At 44.3% G+C, this 20255-nt stretch overlaps 1 protein-coding gene across 3 annotated transcripts in view; it reads right to left on the minus strand.

Annotated features, from left to right (window-relative positions):
* RBM20 (RNA binding motif protein 20) overlaps positions 1-20255 on the minus strand; it is a 194860-nt gene that overhangs the window by 50125 nt on the left and 124480 nt on the right. For 2 of the 3 annotated variants that reach the window (XM_003904250.5, XM_031652590.1), the window contains exons 2-5: positions 7920-9003; positions 6377-6438; positions 5327-5418; positions 4870-4967 (exon numbers count right to left, since the gene is read on the minus strand). In XM_003904250.5, the coding sequence (XP_003904299.3) occupies positions 4870-4967; positions 5327-5418; positions 6377-6438; positions 7920-9003 (1336 nt within the window). Of the gene's footprint in view, positions 1-4869; positions 4968-5326; positions 5419-6376; positions 6439-7919; positions 18523-20255 lie in introns of those variants that run through there. The other variant, XM_031652591.1, reaches the window with a different exon arrangement.

Consider the following 20255-nt stretch of genomic DNA (forward strand, 5'->3'; position numbering starts at 1 on the left):
CCTGGGGTGGGATGGGAGGGGTGGGGGACAGACACAAATCACCCCACCACTAGCAAACACAGCATACAACTGTCAGTGCAGTGTCCCATCTCTGTCAAAACTAAACACGCCAGCCTGGGCAACATGGCGACACCCTGTCTCTCCAAAAATTAGCTGAGCCTGGTGGCGCATGCCTGTAGTTCCAGTTACTTGGAGGCTAAAGTAGGAGGATCACTCGAGGCCAGGAGGTGGAGGTTGCAGTAAGCCGTGATTACGCCACTGCACTCCAGCCTGGGTAACACGGCGAGACCCTATCTCAATAAATAAATACATATATAAATAACAATAAAAAGGAAAAGAAAAGAAAATGAGAAAAAAACCCAAACAAAAATAAACAAACAAACAAGGCAATGAAACACTCAGACTCCAACAGAGGTGGGAGAAGTTTAAATGCAGCCAAGTCTGTCCCCAGAAGGGCTTGGTGGCAGGGGCAGATGGTCTTTGCGGTCCTTTTAGATTTTGTGGCAGTTCGGATATATTCTGAAGGCTCATTTCCAGAGCTCCGTGTCACTTTGATTTTCTCTTGCTTAAAAACAGGGAGCTTTAGAGGCAGTAACTGCTCTTCGCTCCACAGACATTAGTGATCTGATCAGATAGTGGCGGGGTCCTGGCTGTTCCTGGTTTCACTCAACAAAATGTGTTTCTGAAAAGATGTATGTAAATGGAATCAGACATAAAAAGTGCTGGCACAGGACCAGACCTCACTTGTGGAGGAAAATGAGATCTCTATGGGGGCTGAAAGGGAGATAACTGGGGAATTTCATTCCCCTCATTATTTCTTTTCTGTTTGCATTTTCACAATAAGCATAAGTTTTGTAAGCAGAAAAACAATAGAAATGTATATGCAAAAACAACTCACTGGGCACTCATTGGAACCTGGAAAAATATCCTTTGGCAACAGAGTAATCACCCCTTATCTTTGAGGTAATATCTTTGGAGGTCGGTGTTTGTAGGCAGAAAGAAAATCAATAGTTTCTCTGAGAGACTCTCCTGCTACTTAAAGGAGCCTCGCAAAGTATTTTTCAAGAGTGGATTAATCATTTCTCCATTTCTGAGCTTGTCTTCAAATGTCAATGTTCTTGCATTTCAGGTTTTCCTCAAGACAGATACACCTGCATTCAATTCTATTTGCTGGCAATGGCAAACCGGGGGACCAGCATCTGACAGAAGGATGTGAATGAACATCAAGCCACTGACAATGTAGGGATTGGCTGGGGCAGGCTTTGTCCTTGTCCCTCAGGTAGCCTTGGGGAGGCTCATGTGACCAGCAAGATGTCACAAAAGTTATAATGATAAAACCAGACAAATGCTGATTCTCCCCTTCCACAGGGTCTGTAGAAAAAGCCTCCAAACATCTGAGTTCATCTTGGCAGATGCTGTCAGAGTGCAGAAGAATGTGGATACCAGGTGTGGCTGGCCTCTTCAGGTTGATCCTTGAGTGGCCAAGGCCAGAGAAGTCCCTGTCACCTCCAACGCAGCCTCAGAACCTCCCAAGCGGCTTGTGGGGCGGAGGGAGGAGGAGGTGAGAGGGGCTTACTAAAGAGAAGGATCACAGCAAGGAAGAGACCCCTCAGATCCTTGCAGAGAGGCTGCAGGGTTTAGTGGTTACAAATGAGGCTTCCAGAGCTAGGCTGCCTAGGTTTAAATCCCACCACCTCCAGTTACCAGCTATGTGGCCTTAGATAAGGTACTCAGCTTCTCTAGGCTTCAGTTTCCCAACTGTGTAATAAGGATGATAATAGTATCCACCTCACAGGGTTGTCTAGAGGATTAAATGAGCTAATACAAAACAAAAATGCTAAGAACATATTGAGCACTACATAAATGTTGGCTATTGTTGTTATTATCATCCTACAATGTCTGGGGCTCTCTGTCTCCTCCTAGCTCCCAAAATGTTAGCTCTCTGTCCCCTCCTAGCTCTAGCAGAGAGCTGTCCCCTAGGTCTCTGTCACCTCCTAGCTCCTAGCAAAATGTTTCTTGTGTTGCTTCTCACCAGGCTCAAGTCAGATAAACTCCCCATCTCTAGGCGTTTGGAGGAAGTTGCACTCAGAGCTCCTAGGAATTAATTAGAATCAACACACAAATCATCAGATTGCTTGTGCTTGCCCACTGGTGCATAATTTAAAAATACATTCATGGGAACCTCAAAACATCTCTAAGGTGGAGTGAGGGTGACCCTGGGTATTACTAGACAGATTTGTATAAGGGGAACACTGATACCAAGACTTGGACAAAATCCTGTGGCCAGCAGACAGAGCCAGCCTTAGACAGGGTGGGTTCCCCTCCACTCTTCACAGCCAAATTGGGTTAAAAGCGCTCATTACTCAACAACAGCCATGGTTACTTCACATGTACTTGACAGTTCCCAAATCATTGTCCCTTATATTATCTCATTTGATCCTCACAAGGGCAAGACAATACTGGGTCTATGCCAAGCCTTGCTCCCACTGTCTGGTGCTGGCCACTGAACCAGAAGCCTGGGCTGCAGGGCTGCATGGGATGTTCTGAGATTCGAGGAATAATCAAAACAATAAATTACACAAGCTGGATGAAAATCCAGTTGTTTACTTTATCTTCCAAAGGCATTATTGTTCCCACTTAAGGAAACAGCCTCGGAGAAGTAACGTGACTTGCCTGGAGACACACAGCAAGTGGCTCCAGAAGTAGGACTTGAACTTAGGTCCCTAGAGCCAAGTCCATAGGAAAGGGTCTCTGGCTCAATGGGCAGCACTGGAGGGTGGGGAAGAGACCTGGGACAGACTGCAGAATGTCCTGCCTGTGTCTCTTCTCTCCCTATCCACCCCGGTTTACAGAGGGGCTCAGTTGATGCCATCTCTTCCCCGTACCCATATCCCAGGTTGGAGTCAATTTACAAGCCCTGGCCCCTGCCCACCTGACACCCAATCCAGCCTCCCCCATCGTGGTCACAGTCCCTCCCCTTCAGTGCCTGGAGTGGGGTCTCAGGGCAGGGTTGTGAGCACAGAAGTTCCTTCATGGCCCACACCTCCATCAGGACAAGAGGTCATGTCATCAGGAATCTGACCTCAGAGGACAGGCCTCACTGAATCTAGCCATTGCAGGCTCCTGGGACTGACCCGAAGCTGCCATTGACCTGGGCGTGGCTCTGAGTGAGCAGAGTGCAAAGAAGGAAACCACAAAATTCTCTTTCACCAAAATGTGGGCTTCTAGACAGGGACTCTCTCAAAGCGCTTCTCCTATTCAACATCACAAATCAATGCACACGAATAAACAGAAGCCTGGGCTCAGGCAGGCCTCACATCTCATCACGAACCACCTCGCTTTTCCACTTACTCACTCCCCAGAGCCTGAGAGCTGCACTTCATGGCTTACTGGCCTGATGTTTTGCATGCCAACACATAGAAGGGACAGCACGTGGAGACATGCTCTTGTGAGTTTGTGTTCACTCGCAGGACAAGAGAGAAAGGCTGCAGCAACTCACACCACAAAAACACAGGCACAGGCTAAGGCATACAAACAGGTGCCCTCCAGAGGGTTCAGACAAACACATTTGTTTTACAGTCAGCTTTCCTCCCACTCCCCTTTCTCCTGCCCAGGGAAGAAGAAGAGAAGTCAGATGGTGGGTAGGGTGGTGGCACAAAACAACTGAAACCCCAGAGAGAAGAGGAGCTGTCACCACTGGTGAAAAAGGAGAGACGAAGCTTAGGAGCTTTGGAGGACTTAAGCGTATATTGTAGAGAGAGCAAAACTAAAAACGAACAAACAAAAACATTATACAGCACCAACTGGTTCCTCAAGGGGCCAACAAATGCTCAGCGCATAGTCCTTATTTTCACACACTTTCTGGTTCGAGCTTCAAAATTACCTTCTCCTAGGAAATAACCCACTTCAATAAAACATCAAATAGTCTTAAAAAAAAAACATAAAAAGCTCAAACTTATTTTTTTCTAAGCCAGCGCTGAATGCTAGAAAGTCCAGGAATGCCTTCAATTTTAAGGATTTATGTCAGCTTCTTAAGTCATGTGTTTCCATACTAGATGAACTGGATTAAACAGCTCTTAACTTCTGTCTGGGGATGTTTTTCTGAATGACACAAAGCCAGATCAGCACCTGTAGGCCCATACAAATGCTTGAGGACAACAATGACAATGGAGAAAATGGTTTTTTGTTTGTTTGTTTTGAGACGGAGTCTTGCCGTCACCTGGGCTGGAGTGCAGTGGCGTGATCTCGGCTCACTGCAACCTCTGCCTCCCAGGTTCAAGTGATTCTCCTGCCTCAGGCTCCCAAGTAGCTGGGACTACAGGTACACACCATTCATGAACCAATCTATGGCCAGCAAGTATGATGATCTCCCGGGCTGCCTGAGTCACATGCTCACCTCACTAGTGGTGATATCATCTTGGAAACTAGAGAGTGTGATTCCCAGAGTGGTAAATTGAAGGGTACAAGGTATAAATGAGTCTAGACCTCAAAAGCCAGCCAACTCTCTATTCTTTAAGTGAAAAAGATGTTAACATCCTCCCAGTCTGTGGCATGTCAGGTGCATACTGAGCATGAAGAACACAGTGCTGGGGAAAGCAACAAGCATTTCAGGGTGACCGGCACACAGAGAGGTATCTGAGGCAGGGCATGGTGGCTCACACCTGTAATCCTAGCACTTTGGCCACCTGTAATTCCAGCACTTTGGGTGACCGAAGCAGGAAGATCACTTGGGGCCAGGAGTTCAAGGCTGCAGTGACATATTATTGCACCACGACATTCCAGCCTGGCTGTCTCAAATAAATAAACAAACAAATAAATAAACTAATAATCATTTTCATTAATTTCTGGAGAAAATGTTTCTGTACTCACAGTTGTCCCCGCAGAAGCCAAAGGAAATGTGGGGCTTGACTGAGCAAATGACCTTGCTGGAATGGGCACGTATGATGTTCCAAGATTTGAGGCATAATCTAAATGACGAATTACACAAACTCGATGAAAACCCAGAACTTAACATCAAAAGTCATTATTAGGACATAAGCAGGCGTACAAAACCAAACCTTTCCCCTTCACATATTATTAGTGATTGACATGACTATACCTCTGGACATGCTGATAATCAGCAAAGCTTTATGCCTAAAGTATCTCAGAGAATACTGATGACTCCAGACAGCAGGCCCAGTGCATTTTAGTGTCTTGGGATCTGTTTGCTTTCTATATGCATAAGAAGGGGACATCAGGGAAGTCCTGGTTATTAAAGATGGGACATAATGTGCCTGTGGGAAGCCCAGTTCTGCTTCAAGCTGCTGACCTGTAGGGCCTCGCTCACCTTCATTCCCAGCAGGGCTATAAACAGCTGTGCTGTTAGGAGAAGCACACAATGTTCCCTCTGCCGAACCAAGTATACACCGGATGCCAGCACTGGAGAGGGCGAGAAAGGGAAACCGGCTCCCCAATAAGTTAAACAAAGAATTAGCATGTGACCCAGAAATTCCACTCCTAGGTATAGACCCCCAAATAGTTGAAAACAGGTGTTAAAACAAAAACTATACCCAAATGTTCCTAGCAGCACTATTCACAATAGTCAAAAGGTGGAAACAATCCAAATGTCCATCAAAAGATGAATAGATAAACAAGAATGTGATATATACATGTAATAGAATATTGTTCAGCCATAGAAAGGTTGTACATATTACAACATGGATGGATATACCTTGAAAATATTATGCTAAGTAAAAAAAAAGCCAGTCACAAAAGGCCACATATTATATGATTCCATTTACAGAAATGTACAGAACAGGCAAATCCATAGAGACAGAAAGCAGATTGGTGGTTGCCAGGGGCTGGCTTAGAGAGAATAGGGAGTGATTGCTTAATGGGTATGAGGTTTCCTTTTGGAGTAATGAAAATATTCTGGAACTAGAGAGTGGTAACATTTGCACAATCTTGTGAATGTGCTAAATGCCACTGAATTGTATACTTCAAAGTATTTAAAATAGTAAGTCCTATGTGAACTTGACTACAATGAAAAAATATGAAAGCCAGAAAAGGGAGGCACACGCGCGCACACACACACTTCCCGCCTCCACACGCGCGCACACACACTTCCCGCCTCCACACGCGCGGGCACACACACTTCCCGCCTCTACCCGGTGTTTTCTGCTTAGCATTTACCACCAGGGATGCTGTAATTTTCTTGTTCATTTTGTTTATCATCTCTCTGGCCCCTGTGAAGCATAAGCTCCTTGAGGGCAGGAACTTTGCCTGTTCTGGTCTCTGCTGTTGCCCCAGGACTCGAAACAGCGTATGACACACAGTAAATGCTCAGTGAATATGTGTTGAGCCGATGCATGAGCCTGTCCTCCTGAACTGCACTTACTTTTCAGAGAAGACCAGGCATTTCTGAGCGTGCAGCTTGCCTTTCACATGCAGCTCCCAGTCCTAGGTCAGAAAGAAAAAAAAGTGACCAAAGTAGAACTGAGTCCATGGGAAGGCAAAGGATGAGCACAGAGTCACTGGCCAGGCAGGGAGCACAGAGCTCCCAGAGGCTAGACCACCCCTGCGGACACATCCCCCACCCTCCTGCTCTCCCTCCCAGGCTCCTCCCACTGTTCCTGCCTCCCCATCCAGCCTTTGCTCCATCGGCTCCTCATCCACACATCTCATGCCCATCTTGAACAGGAGCCCGGACTCACAAGTTGGATTCCCTCTACCCCTCTCAATGGACCCTTGCACCCACAACCTACCTCCCACCTCCCACCCCTTCTCCTTTCCCCCAGGAAGACCCCATCTATTTCATATCCAGTTGGGAGAATCTGGCAGGTAGACTCACAGTGACTTACAAAGCCTTAGAAAAGGTTCATGAGAGACAAAATCCTTGAGCACCTCCCAGTGTCAGCTAGCCCCCTCCCAAGACTGGAGGTCAGAGGGCATGTCCCATCTGGGTCACAGGGATGCATTTGGATGATGTGACCCAAATAGAGGTGAATGACATGCTGCAGTGTGACTCACACTCTGCAAGGACATTATTATGCTTTTGGACAGGATAAGAGATGGGAGGCAGGGCAGCCCAGTGCTTAAATGGTGCAGGTTCTGGAAGGGTCAGGCCCACATTTGAATCTCCACTCTGCCACTTTCAAGCTGGGGAGGTGGCAGGAGGAAGGGGCTGAGAAAGTCATTTCATCTCTCTGGGCCTCAGTTTTCTCATCTGTAAAATGAAAATCATAATAATATCTGCCTCATAAGAGTTACTGTTGGCACACAGAAAGGGTTTAATATATGGTAATTGTTATAATTTTTGTTGCTTCAAAATATTTCACTGCACCTGCAATACATTTTTTGGGGGGAAATTATACTATCATACATCTCTGTGTGCAGCAACTCAAGGCATTTTCCAACCACCGGGAAGGTGTCATGAGGCTCTATCTCCATTTTGCTGATGAGGAACCTGAGGCTCTCTATAACTTGTCTTGGTTCCAAGGGGGAATTAATCTGTTTCCCCTGATCCAAAATTCTGTTTTTTTTCCTTTCTAACTCACTACAATATGGGTACTCAAGGGGCAGTAGCTTTTAGGTATACCACAGGGGAGAAGCGCTCCATAAGAGGGCAGGAAACTCGAGTTCCTGAGCCCCTTCTCTGCAACCCAGATGGGGTCCTTTGCTCCCCTACTCAGTCTCAGCTTTCTCATCTATAAAAAGTGTGTAAGAATTTCTGACTCACCTTCAAGCAAGGGACTGGTCCTGATACATTTCTGAAATTCCTTTGGGTCCTAATACCTATGATTTTAGTCAAGAATACTGATGGCAAAATTCTGTTACCCCAATGCAAAAGTTCCTTGCCCACTGGCAGCGTGAGTTGGGTCGTGGGGAAAGGCCTGCCCAGGCTTCTAGCTGTGGCTCCCAGCCTGTCTTGGACAACTCACCTTCAAATCAAACACCTTCTTGTCACAGATGCTACAGATATGTGGCAAGTGGAGGGGGGCCACACCGTGAAAGTCGTTCAGCTCGTGAGCCTGCAGGGGCCGCACAGAGAGCAACGCTTGTTCCTCCTTGGCCCTCCGCCCAGCACCGATAAAACCCTGTTTGCTGTTGTTAAGCCGACCCCCGAAGGAAGGAGGTGTCCTGTCTGAGGTTGGTTCCTCGGGGTCATACAGCTCATAGGGCTGGTTGGGGGGTGGAGGCCACATGGGACCTGCTGTGAGATCAGGCTTGCTTTGGCCAGAGAATCCATGGGGGCTCTCCCATTGGCTGTTCGTGCCCTGCAGCAGTGGCCCGACCTCGCTTTTCAGGCCCCCAGCCTGTTCAGCTGGAAATCCGCCAGCCACATGTGAACCTTGGGAGTTGGGTCCGTAAAAATCTTTGGAAAAGGCAGCTTGACCATCCTGCCCTGTGTGGCTGTAGTGCCCTTCATAGGTCACGCTGCCCGAGGTTGAGGCCGAGGCCGCCAGGAAGCCGGGCTGACCATCTGTTTCAGGGCCATATGTCTGGCCAGAGCTGGCTTTGCCATACTCATAGAATCCTGTTGTAGCTGGAGCAGGCCCAGTCTTGCCAATGCCCAAGATGACTGCTGGCTGGCCAGGGGTCTGAGGCATTACCCCAGTGAAAGGATGCATCACCATGGCATTGGGGGGCTGGTTGGGAAGGTTCATGGAGGGTCCAGGACCTCGTGTCTGGCTGGGGGGTGAAAAGGCAATTGCATTAGAGGGAAACCGGGTACTGGGTATGGTTACAGCATGTTGGGGCACCCCAGCATGGCCGTGGGGGGCGTTGATCACAGATGGATGCCTCAGTTGATTGAAGAGAGGCTGGGACATGGCCACTTTGGAGAGGACTTGGTTCAGGACTGTGGCGGCCGCAGTGTTGTTGGTGACAGCTGTCTGTGCCAGCTTCAGCCGGTGGAGGGTGAGCTGGGCCTGCAGTTGAGCCAGTTGGAGACTGGCAGGTGAAGGAAGCAGAGGGTTCGGGTTACTGACCGAGAACGGGTTCTTGTCCAGGAGCTTGGCGGCACTGCAGGAAGACAGAGGTCTAGATGCACAGCTCGTTTTCAGTGAGGGGGGCAAGGGGCTGTTGTTTGTTATCTGTGGTCCCCGCCCCCACATAAACAAGACCTTCCCACACAGGTCCCACATACAAGTGAATCTGCAAAAACCTGTGCTTACACATACTCATTTGAAAAAAACTCCAATGGAAAAATTATATGACAGAACGTTCAATTTCACTGGCAAGTAGAAACATAAACTAAAACCATTCGAAATAAATATTCGTCTAGCAAAATAGCAATTTTTTAAAAATGACACTGTGTTGGAGAGAGAGTAGAATAGGCACAATGTCAGTGATAATCAACGCATATAGCTTTGTTAAAAGATAGTCTAACAAAATGCATTTATTATAGACATATTCTTTGACCCTGGAATTCAATTATATAAATCTAAACTGAGAAAAGGAGCTCAAATGAAGATAAAATTTGATACCCAAAGATGCTTAATACTATATTATTTAAGAGTCCAAAGTTGAAAATTACAAATATCCAACAATAGGGAGATGGGATTTGAACTGAGGAAATTATGGTACACCAACATAATAAAATATTAAGTAACCATTAAACTTGGTGTTTAAATTTCTACTTTATTATGTAACATTTAGGACATTCAAAAAAGAGTACCCAGCACCAAGTTTAAGACAGAGAACATTCCAACACGATAAATCTCCCTTGGTTACCTGCTTTCCCCACCTCACCCTTCCCCATCATTGCCAATGGTAAACATTATCTTGAATTTGCCAAAGTCTCTGTTACAAAAAACAAAAACAAAACCACTTTAATGACATGAGAAAATCTATATGCTCTAATGTTAAGTGAAAAAGGCAGGCTTCACAATTGCCTACACAGTGGATCGTGTTTACATTTGTGCCAAACACTGTTTCATCCTTGTCCTCATTTCACATCCAAAAGCAACATGAATTGTCTTCCTGTCTGAATACAGGCACAAACAAACTCAGCATCTCCTATACTCTCACAACACGAATCATTTCTGACACTAGATGTGTGGGAGGTTTTCTCCACACACCAAGCAAGCAACCAGTTCTGCTGTGGACCCCAGCTGGGTGTCCTCCAGTTCAATTCTGACACTACCTGGAGAAAGTGTCAGATCCCACAGGTTGATGGCTCAGCCCCACAAGACTGTCCCCCACTTGGATGTCAATCACAAGCCCCAGCTTGTTTTACTTGTACTTCTGACCAACTGGCTGTAAATCAGAGTTAGACTAACTTGCTAGAGAGGCTCCCAGAACTCAGGGACTTGCTTAGTTTTACTGGTTTATTAGAAGGGATAAATGACAAAGGATGCCAGTGAATACCAGATGGAAGAGGTGCACGGGGCAAAGTGTGTGGGAAGGGGTGCAGAACTCCCACGACCTCTCAGGCACCCCCCTCTCCAGGAACCTCCACATGTCCCAGTCCTTTCTGAGTTTTTATGGAGGTTTCATTGCACAGGCATAATTGATTAAATCATTGGCCATTGGTGATCAACTCTACCTTCAGCGGCATTCACCTTCCCTGAGGTTGGGGGTGGGGCTGAAAGTCCCAATCCTTCCATGCTGCCGTGGTCTTTCCAGTAACCAGATCCCATCCTAACGATACCTAAGGGGCTGCCAGACATTTGTCAACTCATTAGCATACAAAAAGATATTTATGTGATTCCAAAGACTTTTGGAGTTGTATGCTAGGAAACCTGATGAAGACCAAATCTCACAATATCACAGTTCCCTTCAACTGAGCTCTCAAACTCAACTAGCATAAGGAATAACCAAAAAATTACAAGTAAAAAAATCTGAATTTGAAGTAGTGGGCAATAGTAGACTCTCACCGAATGTTACTGCACAAAGGGTGTCTGTCTGACATGTGTCTTTCATGTGACCTATATTGGTTGGTTATAGTGGTTTCTGGACCAAAAATCAGTGTGCATGATCTGGAAACTGGAAAGACTTTCCCAGAACGTCTGGGATATGTGGTTACCACAGGCAGGCAGGGAATCTTTGGTTAAGACCATATTTTCCAGGTTTTAAATTCCCCTCTGAAAAGTGGGTGTCATCAGGAAATATGTTCAGGATGTTGATAAACTGGAATTCTAGGACATTTGAATGGGGAGAAGGGGACTGGAAAATTGGAAATTGGGGTTGCCATGGACAATGCATGCTGTACAATAAGCATGCTTAGGCAGTACAGGGTAGACATTTGCATAACTGGGACACCTTAGTCTCTACTGTCACAGGTTCTGTACAGTAAAAATCCAACGATAATGAAACAAAAAGGAGATCTGTTCATCTGTTGTTGGACACTTAGGCGGGGGACTAGCTCAGGTGAGGAGGAAAAGGGCAAGTGACATAAGCTGCCACACTGTCTTGTTGGAAGGGTGTTCCCAGAACGTCAGGCACACCCACATTGAAACGTAAGTACAAAGCACATTTGAGAGCCAGATAAAATACCTTTGTTATTCTTTCCCATTTGTATGAAAAATCAAAAATTGCCTATAAGATGTTAAAAAGGCACCACCTTCCCCAGCCAGCAGCCCTGCTATGCTCCAAGGGCAGCACCAGCTAGCTGCATTTTAAAATATGGGGGAAGAGGGCGCTCAAAGCTAAAGGTAGTTACAGCCCTGTTCTCCTTTGGGGAGTCGAGCTGGTTGCAAACAAGCCTTGGGGGCCCTTTGGTGACCCACCACAAATTCAACAGCAGCAGAATGGGGAGGCACCGATATCTATGTAGGCACGAATACGGAAGGAAGAGGAGAATGGATGATCAAGAGTCTGACGATAAATTTCGACTTGTGTAATATTAAGTAGCTGAGCTTTAGAAGAGCAATTAAGCTTAACTGAAAACCCTGGCCACACTGGGCCAACTCTTCCTCCCAGGTTTGTCCATCATGCAGCCTGTTCTTGCTAACAAGGCGATAATGAGGTGCCAAGTTGGTTTCCATGACCAGAGTAAGACAAGGTTGGTTTTGTTTTTCCCAGAGAAGTCAGCTGTATTTTCTAAAATTGCATTCTGGGCAGGAGAGAGCTCTTAGTAGAGATTCCCCTTTGCCCCTGAAAGGACATGTGAGGAAGAGCTAGCTTTTCGACTAGGAAAGCCAGCCACACTGGGTATTTGCAGGTCAGCCATGGGAAACCTGTCCTTTTCAGAGTATGACCCAGGTTACAGAAGTTAATCCATTCAGATTCTGCAAAAAATAAGAAAACTAACCAGGTTTTCTTCCTAACTTTTGCTTTGACTGGAAAATTTTCATCATTCTCAACTTTAGTCAACCTTGAGTAGAAGTGATTTCACATGAATCATCAGAGCTGAGCACCTGTTTTGATCCAAACACCCTAGACAAAGAAGAAAAAACACATCATACTATTTTTTAAAGCCCTAAAATTCTTAGCCTGCAATAGTTAATAACCTGAAATTCAGGTGCATATAGTGATCATATTTCTGAACCAAGAATTGGGGGGCATAATCTGACACCCCTGGAAGCTGGAACTGATGTCTCCTGCTGTCTTCCCACACTCCTTAGTTTGTCACTTTTATATCACTTAGCACATCCTGCGCCTTGGGTTAAAAATAATTGCGTGCGTGCCTTTCTACTCCATTAGACATAAGTTCCACAAGAGAAAGGAGTATGTCTTGGAGAATCTTGTATTTCCTCAGCACACTGCCTCCCACTTGATGGGCACAAAGTAATTGCCGTGAACAAAATGAAGAAAGAAGATAATGGGTATGGCTCATCAGAACCTGGTGGCTTTGAGGCAATATGGATACCTCTTTTATGAGTACACAATTCTGTGGAGAAAAACCCACAAAAAGCTCAAAAAGGACAATCTAAATACACCCAAGAAGCAAATAAATATTGCTGTTGTGAATAACTAAACCTATAAGCAGGTACAAAGTCACCTTCCTAGAGGACTATCTACAATTCCCCACTCCAGTGCAGGAGCTTCAGTCTACTCTTTCTCTGTCTAAGTCCAGGTTTTTAAATAGAGTGGATAATCCCTGCAGTAGGCTGAATAATGATGCCCTGAAAATGTCCACATTCTAACCCACAGAGGCTGTAAATATGTTGTCTTACATGGTAAAGGGGACTTTGGAGATGTGATTGAATTAAAGATCTTGATTATCTGAATTTCTGAATTTGGTATGCCCAATGTAATCACAAGAGTCCTTCTAAGATGGAAGCAGGAGGATCAGAGTCAGTGAGAAGATATAAGGATGGAAACAGAAGTCAGAGAGGAGAGAAGATGCTTTGCCGCTGGCTTTGAAGATGGAGGAAGGGGACATGAGCCAAAGAAATGCAGGTAGCCTCTTAGAAACTAGAAAAGACAAGGAAACAGATTGTCCCTTTAAGCCTCCAGAAGGAACTAACACCTTGACTGTAGTCCAGTGAGGCTGGTTTTGGACTTCTGACCTCAAGAACTGTAAGATAATAAATGTATGTTATTATAAGCCACTAAATTTGTGGCAATTTCTTACAGCAGCAAGAGAAAACCAGCACAGTTCCCAAGACAATTAGATGCAAAAGCAACTTCCACTAGAGAGGCGGTGGTAGGTGTAGGGGCTGATTGGATCTTGCTGGTATGAATTGATCCCCCCGGAGTACAGACCATCTAACCAAACATCCAAAGACCCTCTGGGAATGTAGTCAGGGGCAAATTCTGCACAAATAGGGGCCCATGCAATATGTCTCAGATCTGGCTAGTCCAAGAACCACATCCCTCTGGCTGCAGTGATTGGCTCAAGGGGGAAGACTCTCTGATACTTTGCTGGAGCTATCAGGCATGATTCTCTGTCATGCCACGGTTGCTAAATTGTTGTTAAGCCATCACTTAATGACAGCCTGCTTGAGAATAAAGCCAAGTCAGAAGATGCTGGCCTGAAGACAGAGGTACAGGCAGCTCCTTGATGACCTCCTAGGAATGCCTTGAGCCAGCTTCTCCTGAATCCACCCTGGACTTTGCTGGACATGAGGCAATGCATTTCCTTTATTTGCTTAAAGAAAGCCAGTCTACATAAACCACCAGCATTTAACCAGCTTTTAAAGATGGTTCCTTTCTGTGGTCCACATTGACTCGAAGGTTCCTGGTCACCCTCCAGTTTCCTCTGCAGGAGTGGACTGACTGTGAGGACCCAGTAGTTGGAGCTACAGGGTCACTATCATCATCGTAGGGAGAAAAGAGGATTAGAAGATAAGGAGTGGATAACTGCTGAGAGAGGAGGGAGCAGGCATGGGGGATGGGGTTTGAGGGATCCAAGAGAGTCTTAACATCTGCTTGGTGAACCGGGACTTAAGGGGCTGTGGAATAACAAGGGCACAGCTGAAACGCAGTAGAGTGAATGTGCATAGATGTATCAGCAGACTCTCTCCTGCTACTGTCCAGTCACCCAGAAGCAGGAACCAAGAACCACAGCCCAGAGCACGGTAGTGCCTAAACTCATGCAACCGGCCACATTTGCAATAAGCACAATATCTTCCAAGATAACCAGTGCAGGAATTTAAATTCACTTCCAGTGCAACTGGCTGAGTGGCGAATGTGCCATTTCTTCTTTTGTGCTAAAATATAGAAAGTAATCGAGGTGAGAGAGCTCATGACCAGGCAAGAAAATGTTTTCTAGGTATGACAACACTATAAAGATGTGGCCAAAAAAATGCAATGCTCACGGTCACATCTTTAGAGTAGAGTTGAGAATTTATGATCTTTCCATGCCTTTATGACACATTCCGCTAGTGTCAACACAGGAGAGACTTAAAGCAAAGAGAGGATTAATGTCAACTTAACTAACAAGACCTACATTATAGTTTTCCTTCCTTCTGAACCATTTTTCTTTAAAATATTCCTTATTTATGGTATTGTAGGTGGGAATTTCCTTTTAATATTTATCTTTCCTAGATCAAAAATTCTCAACTCCGCTATAATGCTTTCAGAAGCTAGGTCAGGATATGAACTAGAGAGGGACGTCCCTGAATGCCAGGTTACAAAGATGACAATGATAACACAACAGTCATACTGGGGCTAAAGTTCAAACTCCAGCTAGTGATCACAAATTTGAAGAGCAAGGTGAGGCCTTAGAGACAATTTAGTTTAACTCACTCATTCTACAGACAAAAACAAAACAAAACAAAACAAAAAACAAACACACAAAACAAACCCAAACAAAAAACTGCAAAAGCCAACGAAGTTGGCATCCTCTGTGAATCAGCCCAAGTCACACACCGAGACAGAGAAGAGCTGGGACTAGAATGCAGGCTGCCTCTGTCCTCAGGACTGAAGGAGTGGCAGTGGTGGGATACATGCCTATCAACATATACCAGATGAATTTCCTCTTTGCAAGGAGAAGATGAGGCCACACACTTTTTGGATAGTGCTCTTTCTTGATAACAATAGGGCTGCTGGGTCTTCAGTAGCTTGGCCTCTGTGACTAATTTTGAGACTGCTGGGTCAATGCTGCTATTCTGTGTTTGGCCCTTAGCCATGACATTACCATATGATGATTCATATCACCATGACACCTCTTGGACTGATTCATAACAGCAATAATAATCCTATCATCTCATCTCTCTTTTGTTTTGTGTTTTTCAGTCGGTGTGTTAATAAGTGTTCTCACTTCATTAGCTGTCTCATCTCCAGAACAGCCATATGGACAGCTAAGTCAAATATGACCATTTCCAGTCTATAGTACGAAGACTGAAACGAAGAAAGATCAGATGAACGTGTGAGGTCATCCAGTGAATAAGGGACTTGACTGGGACTTGAAGGAGGGTTTTTAAACTGTAAGGTCAATATTCTATCCTCTGTTTACACATTCATTAAAGGGAGCTCCACAAATCATGTTTCTGGGCCTACTTCCTTCGGGCATGAGTTTAACTAACATGTTTGGTACCAGATCCCTGGGCTTTCAGTCCATCATGCTGTGTACGTTGTTTATCAGGCAGAGCATATTCTCACAGCCAGGGGACTATGCAGTCACAATGGGGCAGCTGGTGGGTTTAGAACTGACACAAGAGGCCTGCTTTTCCTGCTGGACTTATTAGAAGGACTCAAAACCTGCCAAAAAGAACTGATCCTGCAGCAAATGCAGAGAAAATGATACACATTCTGCTAGTGTCATCACAGGAAAGACTTAAAGCAAAGAGAGGATTAATGTCAACTTAACTAATGAGAACCATAGTATAGTTTTCTTTCCTTCCTTCTGAACCATTTTTCTTTCTTTAAAATATGCTTTAATTTTATAAAATAAGGGTATGGTATTGTAGGTGAGAATTTATTTTTAATATCCATATTTGGTTTTCTTTTGAAAATTGTAAAATACAGAAATATGAACAGGAAAACAAACACCTATGAATTCAGTGCCCATTATCCAAAATGAACAAATGCTACTGTGATGGCATTTTGCTTCAAAATTTTTTAATGAAAGAATATTTGACAGACAAAGTTGAAGTCCCCTTTGAGACTCTGCTAAGTCCAATCCCACCCTCATTTCCCCAGTGACATCCACATGCGGTGTGTGTATCTGTCTGTATGTGTCCGTCTGTATCTACATATAGAAAAAAAACAGGAAAATAAGGGACTTTTTCCACATGTGTGTGTTTATAAAATAGCACATAGGACTGATATCAACAAGATTTCTCCTTAAGAACGAATGCATAACCTACCAAGTTTCCTCTAACACACTGAAGATGGAGAACAGTATGATGGAGTACAAAATCAGGGAGCTAGAAATCAGAAAACCCAGGCCTGGCCCAACAGCCCTTATTTACTCCCTGTGGGATCCTAGGTCAGTTCGTTTCCCTGGATCTCAGGGAGTTTTTTTTTGTAAAATGAGAAAGCTGGATGAAAGGATCTTCAAGGTCTCTTCACCTTTGAAATCTGATAGCTCTAAGGTTTAATTTCCTCATCTGTCAAATGGAGATCGTAGTGTCTGTTCCACTCACTGTGAAGATCAAACATGATGTGCAGGGGCTCTGGAAAGTATGATCATGATATTAGCTATCATTATCATTGCTCACAAATTAAGCTATTTCTGCGCCTGGCCGCTCCTGAAAATGCTTTTAAAGAAAACATCGTTATATATACAGTCATGTATATATAACAATGGAGATTATATATATCCATATATAACAATGGAGACATGTCTTGAGAAATGTGTTGTTAGGCAATTTGTCATGTGAACATCATAGAGTGTACATACACAAACCAAATGGTGTAGCCTACTACACACCCAAGCTATATGATATACCCTATTGCTCCTAGTCTACGAACTTGCACAGCATGTTCCTGTACTGAATGCTGAAGGCAACTGGAACACAATGGTGAGTATTTGTGCATATCTAAATATGTTTAAACCTAGACAAGTACAGTAAAAATGAAGTATTATAATCTTATGGGACGACCATTGTATATGCTATCTGTTGTTGACCAGAACATCGTTATGCAACCCATGACTGTATATGGCTTCGTTCAGAGGCATGTGTTGCAGGCCAGCCAGCATGAAATAATTTCATTCCCTCTAACCTTATTCTGTTGGGCAGTCAGTTCAGCACAGAGGCTCTCTTACCTATATCCCTGAAGATTTAGTAAATGAAATACCAAAAATACCTTATTATAAAATTCTCTCCTCTACAAAGACATTTCCCAGATGGACCCACAACTTTCAGAGTGAAATGTGGCTCGAATCCACTTAGGACAGGAATTGGTTTGTCTGAGATACGATTATTAAGAAAATCCACACTGGGCAAAAATTAATTGGTTTTGTGCAGTCTCAAATTGAGGAAGCTGGTTTGACTTCTGGGGTTAGGGGAAATCTTTCCATTTTCTCGGTAACATAAGATCTGGTGACCGCTCAGCTGAGAAACTTTTCTTGGAAACATCTGAGTCTTTTGTAATGGAAAAAATGAGCTTTTCGAAATGTATATTTTAAAACTGCTATACAAAATTCTCTAAGAAACCAAATTGCTAATGTTTATACACACAAAGGAAATATATAGGGATTTATAGATCAGTCCTGCCCCAGTGATCAACAATGTGCACATGAGCATTGATGTCTTGGCATATACTGGCCCCTCTCCCTGCACAACCTCCTCCCTACTCCCCTTCACCTAGACATCTACCATCCTTTGAAATGTAGCTCACAGGACACCTCCTCCAGGCAGCCTTCTCTGGTTTCTGCTCCCATCTAGTGTGCACTGATGTCCCTTTCATGATCTTCAGAATGCCCTTCTGCTCCATTAACCTCAATTGTACTCTCTTCTAACTCCACCACCTGCTCTTATAATTGTCTACTGAAGCACTTGCCTGACTTCCCCACTGTTCCATGATCATTCGAAGATAGGAACTATATGTGTCCCATACCATATCATAATACCTGGCACATGGTAGGTGTGTGGAACCAATAAACACTTCTATCCAATGGGCTAGGCATGGTGGCTCACGCATGTAATCCCAGCACTTTGGGACGGTGAGGCAAGAGGATCACTTGAGGTCAGGAGTTCTAGAGCAGCCTGACCAACATGGCGAAACCTGGTCTCTATTGAAAAAAAATACAAAAATTAGCCAGGCATAGTGGTGCACGCCTGTAGTCCCACCTACTCAGGAGGCTGAGGCAGGAGAATCACTGAGATCACACCACTGCACTCCAGCCTGGGCAACAGAGCCAGACTCCGTCTCAAAAAAATCCATAAAAAAAACAAAAAAAAATTATCCATGGACACGCCTGCTCCATGTATGTGTGTATGTAGATAATAGCTGTGCATTCTCCGTTCGTTTTCTTGGCTAAATGTTCCCTGTGTATTGCTACAATGTTTTGAAAGATGAAGCTCTGCAGAAAATGTGGATTAGATTCAGTCTTTGAACACTGACAAAATTACGTAAATATCACCAACTACATCAAGTATAAAATTTTAAAGTATTCAACAAACAGGCTTCTTGTCACATTTTTCCTTTTAACTAAATCTGAAGAAAATGTAATTTCAGTGTGTGCCTCTGAGGCACTGTTAGTGCCTAATCTACATGATGTTGGGATGAAACCTATGTTCCAGGAGTAGTCCCCATGTTCTGTGAATTTTCTTCTCAGCAGTTTACACCACTGAGATTTTTTTCTATTAAATGTACAAAGATGGTTATAAAATTCAAGCCAATTTGAAATTAAAGAATTTTGGAATAATTTTAAAGAATTAAAATTCTTAAATAGTTGGTCTTTTTCTAGAGTTGCCTGTCGATTAACCTAGACATTTTAACTGATGTGATTTATGCCAAATACTAGAAGTCCACATGAAACTGGAGAGGCAATGTGGGCCAGTGTGGGAGGAGGAGTGTTTGGTTATAAGTAGACCAAAAGCAATGTCACCAATGACTCTACATCTTATTGACTTCATGTCACCCTATTGACCTTAGTTTTCTCATCTGTGAAATGGGAGAGTCAGATGAGACAACATTTAAGGTTTCTTTATACCTTATGATTTTAGGATGGTGGGTGTTTTCTTAAGGCAGTTATTCATGACACATAGAAAAGTCAGGATGATCTGGCCATGATGCAGAGACAGATGCCAGGACTGAGGTATCTCAGTTTCTGACAAGGTGAAATAACAGCAGTAATTCAAATTTTGGTGGGCAGCCAGAGAGAAGAACTTCCTAAAACACAGATGCTGGGCCCGCCCCTCACCACCACCCACACCCTCATCTCTGTGTCTGACTCAGAAGATCTGGGGGTGGAGCTTGAACATGTACATTTCTAACAAGTCCAGGTGAGGCTGATGCTGCACTTTGAGAACCACGGCACTAGAATATTTTGAAAATACTTTCCAACTCTAAGAATCTATGGTTTAAGTTGTAGGGTACATGTGCATAACGTGCAGGTTTGTTACATATGTATACTTGTGCCATGTTGGTCTGCTGCACCCATCAACTCGTCATTTACATCAGGTATAACTCCCAATGCAATCCCTCCCCCCTCCCCCCTCCCCATGATAGGCCCTGGTGTGTGATGTTCCCCTTCCTGAGTCCAAGTGATCTCATTGTTCAGTTCCCACCTATGAGTATAATAATAATAAATAAATTTAAAAAAAAAAAAAAAAAGAAAAAAAAGAAAAAGAAAAATAAAAACGAGACTCCGTCTAAAAAAAGAAAAGAATCTATGGTGAGGTGGCTGGGGACAGTGGCCTCACACCTGTAATCCTAGCGCTTTGGGAGGCCATGGCAGAAGGATCACTTGAGGCCAGGAGTTTGAGACCAGC

The sequence above is a fragment of the Papio anubis genome, chromosome 11 (assembly GCF_008728515.1).
Source record: "Papio anubis isolate 15944 chromosome 11, Panubis1.0, whole genome shotgun sequence".
In the NCBI taxonomy this organism is placed as follows: domain Eukaryota; kingdom Metazoa; phylum Chordata; class Mammalia; order Primates; family Cercopithecidae; genus Papio; species Papio anubis.